Source organism: Rattus rattus, chromosome 2, assembly GCF_011064425.1.
Source record: "Rattus rattus isolate New Zealand chromosome 2, Rrattus_CSIRO_v1, whole genome shotgun sequence".
Lineage (NCBI taxonomy): Eukaryota > Metazoa > Chordata > Mammalia > Rodentia > Muridae > Rattus > Rattus rattus.
In genome coordinates, this window is record NC_046155.1 from 4,833,695 (window position 1) to 4,844,203 (window position 10,509).

The 10,509-nt window shown below is 51.0% G+C and overlaps 1 protein-coding gene across 1 annotated transcript; it reads right to left on the minus strand.

The window, feature by feature from the left end:
- Positions 1-2,004: 2,004 nt before the first annotated feature.
- On the minus strand, positions 2,005-5,298 carry Fgf19 (fibroblast growth factor 19). The gene is made up of 3 exons (XM_032895316.1): positions 5,046-5,298; positions 4,760-4,863; positions 2,005-2,304 (listed from the first exon to the last, which is right to left on the minus strand). Exons 1-3 carry the CDS (start codon positions 5,296-5,298, stop codon positions 2,005-2,007), a joined length of 657 nt encoding a protein of 218 aa, XP_032751207.1.
- Between the last annotated feature and the right edge of the window lie 5,211 nt (positions 5,299-10,509).

Sequence of the window (10,509 nt, forward strand, 5' to 3'; positions counted from 1 at the left end):
GCCACTCAGCCCTTCCCCACCCCCAACCCCTTTTTTCCTTCCTGGTCCTTGGACGCTTTTTCCAGAGTCAGTTCCTAATCCAAAAGAGGTAAAAGACTAACCGCCTGAGCTCTTTTGTTTCCCATGGGGAAAACACTCACCTCTCCTCCTCTCACAGTAACTAAGAGCCAAGGATGGCAAAGACCCTCAGTTGGCTCCTCAGAGCCACCTTCCTCCTGCCCCTCCCCCAGCAATCAGAAGACTCAGCCAACCATTGTTCTTGAAGCCACCAGCTGAAACACATGGCCACATCAACAGGTCCCCATTACTCTGCTTCCTTGTTCATCTGACCATGCTAGTGTCAGTCACACTTGCTTTCCCAGCCTGCCTTGCTGCTGGAGGGCAGTAGATAGCTAGCTAACCCCGTGGTAAAGTCCTGCTTCCTGGATGGCAAAGGAATTTGTCAAAAACTTTAAGCAAGCTTTGACTTTCTCAATGAGGCAGGCTGGATAGGCATCAGGACACATGTGTTCCCTCTGCACTTGAGTCTGGACATAGAGACTGTCTTTAAGGGATATCTGGACCTGGTGGTGCATACCTCTAATCCCAGCACTAAGGAGTTAAAGGCAGATGGATCTCTGAGTTTGAGCCCCACTCAGTCTACTTAGGGTTCCAGGACAGCCAGAGCTGTATAACAGAGAAACCTTGTCCTAGGCAGACCCAAAGACGAGGGGTGTGTATCTTCAAAAAGCCCTTCCACACCCTCATTCCCATGGGCTAACACATCCCAAATGACAAAAGCTGATGGTGGGTGGGGCTTCCTGGTTTAAGCTATTGTATCCTCCTGGCCTCATCTGGAGGTTGGGTATGAGAGGTCCTAGCAGCCAGAAAGGGAGCTACCCATTGTCAACAAAGGCACCAGGCTCCCTGTCAGCCCCTGACAGCCATGTGCTCCACCCCCTGTGCCTCCTCTCTGCACCCTACTAGGGACAGAACAAGTAACTTTTGATACAAACCAACTCCTTTTTAATGTAGAAAACAAGTCATGTACATAAATATGATCTGGGGCATAAATAAAGTAAGAAAATAGAAGACGCACACACAATAAATTACTTACAAATATCACGCTGCCAAGTAAGTGCGGGGGTGGGGAGTTGGGGGTGGGCGAGGGGGAAAGGACTTCACAGCTCCCCTGCAGAATTTGGGGCTTCCTATTCTTGTCGCTTGTTTATGAGGGGTACAGGTTAACACAGGCAGCAGAGACACATGGAATCACAATGTTTGGTGACCAGGGCTAAGAGCCAGGAGCTGGGGACACAAGTGGATGGCCCATAAGCTACCTGCTCTGGGGTTGGAAGGCCCAGGTGAACTCTGGGAAGGGTCTGAGGACCAGATCCAGGCCCTGGAAATCTGGAGTCCCAGGACCAAGATATGCTCTTAGGGCACAAGTGACAACTTGGCTATGCATTCAGCTGAGGAGTCCGGCTAAGGGTCATTTCCATCTGACATTTATAAGTGGGGGAAGGGGAAGCTACATATGTGGTCAGTTGGAATTCTTAATCCTAAAACCATCCTACAAGGCTCCCAAGGTTTTCTAGGCTGCCCTTTGTGGCCCCCATTAGCCAGGAGACACTTGAGGGGGCAAGTTAAGATCCCACAAGGTCCATATAGTGAACATTTACTTCAGAGCCCACTTTCTCTACATGAATTTTGTCATTAGACTTCATATCCTCTGACTGCCATGTTAAAACCGTCCAAGTCACCGATTTGGCTCAAAAGTAAGAATGTTTCACAGGAGTGAGTTCCCCATTAGTGGAGATAATCAAACAGAACTGGAGTAACCTAGGCACATGTTGGCAACCTCCAAAGTCAGTGGGGCTCGGATGGCAGCCAGGCAGGTTGTCAACTTAGGCTCATGATCAAGTCTAGCCACTAACACGACAGGGTCCATGTAAGACTATGTACAGCTCCCTAAGGGTACGCGTACAGGATCTTGGGGATTTTCTCCATCCTGTCAGAACCCCATCATTTCTGGAAGCTGGGACTCTTCACTAGGTGGTCCACATCCTCCACCATTCTGAACGGATCCATGCTGTCGCTCTCCAGGGGCAGAGAGAACATTTTAGACCTCAGCTGGTCCGTGGATTCAAAGAAAGACCGGTGAAATACGGGGATAAAGTTTGAAGGTTTCTGGCCCTGGAGCTGCTCTCTGGGCTTGGCCTTGATGAAGATGATGTGGAGGTGGTGCTTCATGGACCTGTACTGGTTGTAGCCCAAACAGTCCATTTCCTCCCTGAAGGTACAGTCTTCCTCCGAGTAGCGAATCTTTGGAGAAAGAGACAACAGGCCGAGCTTGTGAGCAAGCACCACAGTACCCCATCCCAGTGGCAGCCAGCCGTGTGCTTTCCTATCTTTAAGCACACAGACATCCAGGCACAGTAGTGCTCAACTATCATCCCATGACTCGAGAGGTGGAGGCAGGAAATCTGGAATTGAAGACCAGCCTGGGCTACATGAGATTGTCTGTTAGCTCATCCCAGAAGTATCCATCAACTTCCTCTTGAGACAGATTCTTAGGTAGACCAGGCTAGCCTAGAACTCAAAGATCCACCTGCCTCTGTCACCCGAGTGCAGGGATTAAAGGCATCTATAACCACTTTAGGTCTGGATTTCCATTTTGAAACAGATACCTCCCCGACCATGCTGACTTTGAACTCCCGATCCTCCTGCCTCCACCTCCCAAGTGCTGGGATGACAGACAAGTGAGCTCCACTGAGCTGGGTTTATGTAGTGCTCAACTGAACTCTGGGCTTTGAGCGTGCTAGGCAAACCACTCCACCATCTGAACTCAGTTCCCCAGCCCCATTGTGTTTAAGACAGGGTCTCACTCTGTGGGCTTTACCTCTCAGCAATCCTCCTGCCTCAGCTTCCAGAAGGTTGGTATGTGCCAACACGCCTGGTTTGTACCAATTATCCACCCCAACTGAGTCATATCCATGAAGAAGCTGGCAGTGTGCAAGTCTTCTGGCCTTTAACAAGTGACTTTAAGTTCTGATCACTATTTATCAGCTTTCCAAAACTCTGCTCCCGGTTAGACTGCATTTTCTGGGTAGTAGCTGCAGCCTGGCCTGGGGCCAGGGATAAAGTGATCTTCCTTGCTAGGCCTGCAGCACAGGGAGCTTTTCTAATGCTGAGGTGGTTGAGTCTCCTACCATTGTGAGAGGAGAAGCCCCCTCACAGGCAGCCAGCCAGGATCTGCCTGATAATCCGCAGCTCCTCCCCCCATGCCCGGGACCAAACCCACACCCTGTGGGTGGCCGGAAATGAGTGCAGTAGGAAGCTGTCCCTGATCCTCATCCCCAGTACCAGAATATTCCTAGTCCCCAGGCTTGAGGTACCAGTTGCAGTCTCCTAGACTGGTGCCACAGCCCCTTGGGGAGCCTACATGGCTCAATAAAACACAGGCTGTGTCTGCCTATGCATGCCGAGGTCATTGACCTGCAGGTGGAGACTGTTGGCAGATAAGGCTCTGATAACAGGCTAATTCCAAGAACCCATTGCTCCTGCCCTGGCTGATGGCACTAGGACAGAGCCACCACACGACAGGGGCCATGTTCCATGAAAACTGTGTAGATAAACACGGGATGTATTTCTCTTGGAGAATTCATATGGACAACTGGCCACTACCCTTTTTTTAATATAGGAACAATGGATTGTGGGGCTTCTATTTTTTAAAAAGGAGAGTTGGTGATGAACTATGCCCACCGGATCCAGGACAACACTGGAATTGGGGGTCAAAGCTCCCGTGGGCCTTCCTATACTATTTACATTAGTGCAGAATGGGGGTCAGACCCCCTGCTCAGCACCCTTGTCACAAATAACGGGAAGACACTGGCAGGAGATTTGCTTGGGTCTGGGGTGTCAGCTTTCAGCCAGGCAGAGGACCCCCTCCTTTCTCTGCAGAATCCTTTCTCTCTTTCCTCTCTTTGTGGTCTTTTCATGTAGCTAAATCGACCTCAGTGCTGCAAACAATTTTGAGACTCTTAAACAGAAGGACGAAAAGGTTGAGTCCTGTAGCTATCCTCACAGGGGGACCTTCTACCTGAGTCCCAGCTTCTCCCAGGAGCCCAGAGCTAGATGGGAGGCCTCGTCCAAGGGACCTCACACAGCCTCTGCTAGTACCCCCAGAGATAGGGCTGAAGGCTTCTTTTAACTCCCAGCCTCTGTCCCTACAAAGCACTAGCCCACATACTTCAAGTCTCCGGACATGGCCAGCGTGCCTCACCCCAATTACCGGAGGCCCCAAGCAGGTGAGCATCTTGGGGACTTTCTAAAGTATTTCTAAATTTTACATCACACTGTGTACCTAGGACATAAAGATCCTTCCTTTTTTTGTTGTTGTTTGTTTGTTTTGTTTTTTGTTTTCTTTTTAACTTGAGGGAGAGGAGGAAACCGAGGACCACACACGCAAAGCCTGGAGATGAAAAGCGAAGAGGCAGGTTTTCCGGTTCAATATCAAAGGGACCGAAAGCTGAATGGGACTCAGCAGCCAGCCCAGCCTTTAGGAGGATTAGACAGCTCCACTGACCTCCCCATTTCCCCGCTGCCGCCTGGGGCCATCACTTTGCGCAGGGCGGGCAAGAGTAACATTAGCCTCACTATCATTAGTACCTTGCCCTCAAGTTCCTGTAGGGCCTGAACAGTAGGTGAGAAAAAAAAAAAAAAACAAATATGGACCCAGCGCGGCCCCGAGCATCCCGCCGCGTGGAGGAACACTCACCAGCCCGTATATCTTGCCGTCGGCGCTCATGCAGAGGTACCGCACGCTGCTGACGTCCTTGATGGCAATTGTCTTCAGAGCAACCGCGCGAAACTCCAACAGATCTGCAAGAGAAGGAAAAAGTTGCCTGGGCCCAGCAACACGTGGGTACGGCGGCGTCACACTGCCTCGTCCTTCCCTAGCTTAGTCTAGAAGTCAGGGGTGGGAGGATGTTAAAGCCACGGTGACACATCCACGTGCTCCTAGATCCTAAGGGACTCGAGGGGACACGCTGGTGGATACTCACTTCGTTCGTTCTGGTCCTCCTCGCAGTCCACAGAGCCGTCGCTCCGGATACGCAGGAAGCAGTTGGAGACGTAGGGTCCAGCAGAGTACAGGTACTGCAGGCGGGTAATCTTGCCCCAGCCGTAGAGAAAGAGTGGATCTTCATCCGACACAGACTGGGATTGCTGGACCAGGGGACGCCCAGACACGGCCAGCCACAGAGTGGCCAGGACCAGGGCTCGGGCCACAATACGCCCACTCCACTTTCTCGCCATGGCACCTCGGGGTCGTGAAGGCAGCTACAAAGGTGGCGCGGAGACTGCGACGCGGCAGGGACTCGAATTGCAGGCGCAAGGCAGGTACAGCCCACAAAGCAATCGGGCGCTTGCAGCGCGGGGCGCGCAGCGCTGCTGCTTCGACGGCGGAGTGGCTCCGGGCACGCGGCCTTATATACGTTTCGTCCCTCTGCCCCGGGTGTAGGTGACCGCAGTAGCAAGGCAGTCCTCCTAATTGCATCAAGTCTCCGCCCCCCGCACACACCCATTCAGCCCCATCCCAGTGACCCCGCCCAGGCAGGCCAGATCTAGCAGAGGAGGAGCCCCCTTTGCGACCAAGGCCGGGGGTGGGGGTTGGGGGGAGTGTTTAATGCACAGTGTCTTGATGGTTATTGAATAGGCTATTTTAATGTTACGATTAATTACTGAGGTCTTAAGGCCCTGGGCTTTCAGAGGGCTGCGCTTGGGACGGTCATTAAAGACTTAGAAGGCACGCAGAGCTCTGCCTCCGTACCCCCCACCCCCGTTTTGAGTCTTGGGTCTCTTCTTTGGCACGCTCTCGCAGATCCGATCCTCCCACATTCTCCGGCCCCAGACCTAGGCTCCCTATTCATGGATATTTGCCCTACATAGTGAAGACATAGTGGGAGTGTGTCGCGCTCACTAGGTGGCGCTTCAGCCCCAGTTTCGGCCTCCACTGTACTGCCAGCTGCTCTCTGTGCGTCCTCTGCTTGCCTCGCGCGTGGACTCCACAAGGCGAGAGTCACTGGGGCTGTGACTTTGAGAAGGATGAGCTGACCAGCGCGCAGAGGCAGGGCAGGGGAGGTCGCGGCGTCCCCTCTTGGGTCGGTGATCAGGCCCTTGAGTCTGCGCGCTGGGGACAGCTGCGTACCAGTGAGGAGGGGGCCAGCTAGGAGCAACGGTGGACGCTGCTGGCGGTGGGTCAGGTGGGAGGAGAATGGGGGCCTCTCCTTGAGCCGCTCTTGCAAAGAAAGGAGGCAGCCTGCAGAGAATTCCCCGGCCTGGAAGAAAGGGTCCTCGCAGGGGGCTTTGGCTCAGCGCTTAGCCTTTCTCATTATGCCTCCAATCCCCCAACTCCTGGGTGTGCCCCCCCCCAAGCTGGTTTGGGGAAAGAGGTACTGGCCTAGCTCCGTGGTGATGGGAGGTCTGTCTGCAGGGGCCGGACAACAGAAAAATGGCAGGTCTGATGAATCTCAATGAGGAACACGCCACTTTCAGACGCCATCAGTGACTGCCATTAATGACGGAGCTCTGGGAGAATGTCACCAGGAAAGCCTTTACAAAAAGACATCACCGAAGGCTCTCAAGACCGGGGACTCCCATGCTGTGAGGCTTGTTTTAGAGAGCGATGTCTCCTGTAAAATCTAATTACTTCTCCCTTGTGATTCTCAATCGACAGCACGGACTATTAATCTTAATTGCCTTCTCCTGCCGCTTTTGTCTTAATGTCCATGATAAATGTGGGGTACCCGGGAGGTTGGCAGAGGTTTCACTGAGGAGTCCCCCCAAATTGGGCTGGAGGGTGACATGCGGATGGCAGCACCCCAACCCCACTCTTCTCCGTTCTCAGGGACTCCCAGAAGAGTTGGAGATGTTGGTAATGGAGCGCTCAGAGAAATGTCTGTAGAGTCCTGAGGGCCCCCATAAGAACATTCTTCTCCAGGGTGGATTTTAGGTCTACCTCTGAACGAGGTAGAAAATGGGATTCTGGAAAGTGACATCGTGAGAGGTGAAGATGGAGCCTTGTGTGTGACGAAGACAGGATGGTCTGTCTCAGGGCTCCGGGGTGACAGCAGATCCACAGCCAGCCACTGCCTGGACACATTATGAACCCTGCGCCAGTTACATCAGCCTGCTCCTGGGCTTGCCTTGTGCCGTTTGGAAGAATGGACATAGGAGTCCTAAGATCTCTGTCCATGTATAGAACAAGAGCCTGGGTTGTTCACACAGAGAGCAAGAGTCTGTTATAAGTGGCCTTTCATAGCTACAGCGACGGGGAAGTGAATCCTGAAGGAGCGTGAGGGGGCGCGCCGTGGAGATTCAGATCACTCCACTCCCAGGTTTTTGGAGTATCCCAGGGAGAAAGTAGAAGAAAATAAGAAAGGGGGCATTCTTTGCCAGCAGGGGGCGCTGTTGCTATTTTATAGACTCTCCTGATGAGAGATGAGACGATGCCTGCTGCTTTCTGCACATCTGGTCCCCTAGAATGGCCAGAGCCTGGCGTGGTGCTGAGACTAGGTTTCTTTCTTTCTTTCTTTCTTTCTTTCTTTCTTTTTTCTTTCTTTCTTTCTTTCTTTCTTTCTTTCTTTCCTTTTCTTCTCCCCCTCTCTCTTCCTTTCTTTCTTTTCTTTCCTTCCTTCCTTCCTTCCTTCCTTTTCCTTCCTTTTCTTTCCTTCCTTCCTTCCTTCCTTCCTTTCCTTCCTTCTTTTCTTTCTTTCTTTCTTTCTTTCTTTCTTTCGAGCTGGGGACCAACCCAGGGCCTTGCGCTTCCTAGGCAAGCGCTCTACCACTGAGCTAAATCCCCAACTCCGTAGGTTTCTAAGCTGACGTCTCACGAACTGAGTGTAGAGGGGTACGGGGAGCAGCGAGCAGGACTCCTGTGACCTCTGCTGTTTTCTCAGGGCCCATACAGACCAGATGGCTAGAAGAGCTTGGCTTAGGGTTTTTTTTTTTTTTTTTGCTGATTGAAAACAAACAAACAAACAAACATAAACACAAAACAAAACAAAAAAGCCCACCAAACTTTATTCTTTGAAAGTTCCATACAATTTTTTTTTTGAAATTGCACGTGTGTGTATTTGTGGGGAGATGCTCAGAGAGGCCAGAAGTGTGACTTACCTCTGGGGCTGGGGGTGAGCTGCCCACTGTGGGTGCTGGGAGATGAATAAGGCCCTCCTGGAACGCAGTAAACTTCTCTACTGGGGCTGGAGAGATGGCTCAGCAGTTAGGATCACTGGCTGCTCTTCCAGAGGTCCTGAGTTCAATTCCCAGCAACCACATGGTGGTGGAAACTGATGCCCTCTTCTGGTGTGTGTAAAGACAGCTACAGTGCACTTGTATACATTAAATAAATAAATAAATAAATAAATAAATAAATAAATAAATAAATAAATAAGCAAATCTTTAAAAAAAAATTAAGAACAAACAACTTTCTTAACTGCTGAGCCATCCCTTCAACCCCGGTTCCCTTCGACTCCCCCAGAGTCCTCAAAATCTCCCTCCCAGCTTCATGGGGAAGAGATTTTGTTTTTCGTTTATTGGGTTGTTTTTGTTTTTGTTTTTTATTTGGCTTGGTTGTTGTGAGACAGAGTCTCTCTCTCTCTCTATCCTTGACTGTTCTGCTGTTCTGGAAATCACTATGAGGCCCAGGCTGGCTGTGATCTCAAGGCAATCCTCCTGCCTCAGCTTATCATGTGCTGGGATGGCAGGCCTGAGCCATCAGTGTCCAACATAAAAAAAAGAGTCAGAAGGCCAGTCCATAGTCTGACCACTAACGGGGAAGAGGTTGGCTGTAGGTCACTAGAATGTTCCATATCATGAAAGCAAGAATAACATTTGTTAACACTCTTAGAATTGTGCTCTGAGAGGGCTGGCAAGACGACTTAGCAAACATGGGTGCTTGCCTGAGGACTGAGTTCACTCCCCAAGGAGTGAAAGGGGAGAAGTGACTCCGACAGATTGTCTTCTGACCTCTGCAGATGCACTACCGCACGGGCACACACACACATAAGTAACTGTGCCCTTCAAATAAGGGCAGAGGGCAGTATTTGTGTAATTTCTAAATTTTACAGAATAGGCTGTGTCTGAATCTTAAAGACACATTAACTTAGAACCTGTTATATATGTGTATTTTTTACCATTGTGAGACACACTACACAGAATGTGCCCAGCAAACTGTTTTCCGGGTGCAGCCTGAGGGATCTTATGCTTACATCATCGTGGAAGTAGGTGTTACCTAGTGTCTCCAGGACTCGTCAGCTTGGAAAATGAAAACTCGTGAGAAGGTATATTCTGTTTTAAATCATACCTACAAAAATCTGTTAGGAGGGTGATATCCCCTTGGTGTCTTTAACCCAGCTTTGCCATTTAGAAAATGTAAGAAGACATTGCTACAGAGCTTGTCTGGGAATGTGGTATCTCACCCCAACTGGAAGAGGCTGGGCCCACAGAGAATGAAGGCAAGTCCACCACAGGCAATCCCGGGGCTGCGCTGAACTGGTGTAGAAACTCACAACCAGTTAATCCCTGAGTTCACCACTAAGGACTCCCATTCCTATGGAGTTGTGTTCTTCTGATGGGCTCGATTCATGTCGGCTTCCCGCCAAGGGCAGCCTGGAGTGTGAGAGCCAAAGCCCAGTCAAGGTTGTGCAAGGCACCATCTCACAGCCATGAGATAGGACAGGAGGAGAAATGAGGGGCTACCAGCCGATGGACACAAAGGGGCTTTGCCTCCTCTGCTCCTCATCCTGTGCCCCTTTAGGTTGCATTCCTCTGGGCTGTGCTGGCTGTCAGTCATGGGGACTCTTGGAGCGCAATGCTAGCCAGAGCTGGGAGATTGCCCTTCTGAGGACCAGTCTCTAGGATGCCAGGGAACCAGGGCCTGTGAGGCCCTAACATATGGCTCAGTCTCCTGCTGTTTGCCTGCAGAACTGGTGCTGGTGATGTTGCTAGGAGCCCAGAAAGTTGGGTGGAGTCACTAGGGTAGAAATTCATCCCAATGGGCAGAGCAATCTCTCCATTTTCAGTACCCGATTCCCACGCCTTCTGTTTGTTTTAAGAGATCCTTCTGGAAGTTTCCTCACAAGACACTTAGAGTTCCTCTTGAACTGGGGCCTGGTGGCTCTATGTGTGTTTATATGACATCCCTAGGGATTCAGGGCTGAAGTTTGACTCAAGTTCTGATGGTATGAGTAACTGTGACCACAATTTGCACCATCTGAAAACCCACAAGTCACTGTTCACTCACCAGGGCTCACTCTGAAGACCCTCCTGAAGGGCAGCATGGCGTTTTTCCTGTTCCAGAACACCCACCCCCAAGCAATGATCAGTATCTGTGAGAGTGGTCACGGCCATTTATAGACACTGGCATTTGGCAGCCCTTCCCAAGTGACTGCTGAGGTTTGTACCAAGCATGAGGGGACAGTTTCCCCCACACTGGTCAGTTTGCAAGCAGCAGGGCTGGAATGTGAA

Coding starts and splice junctions, on each gene's coding strand:
- Fgf19 (XM_032895316.1), bottom strand. CDS start 5,298: ATGGCGAGAAAGTGGAGTGGGCGTATTGTGGCCCGAGCCCTGGTCCTG. Junction 4,864..5,045: donor GGAGGACCAGAACGAACGAA/GTGAGTATCCAC, acceptor CTTCTCTTGCAG/ATCTGTTGGAGTTTCGCGCG. Junction 2,305..4,759: donor ACGGCAAGATATACGGGCTG/GTGAGTGTTCCT, acceptor CTTTCTCCAAAG/ATTCGCTACTCGGAGGAAGA.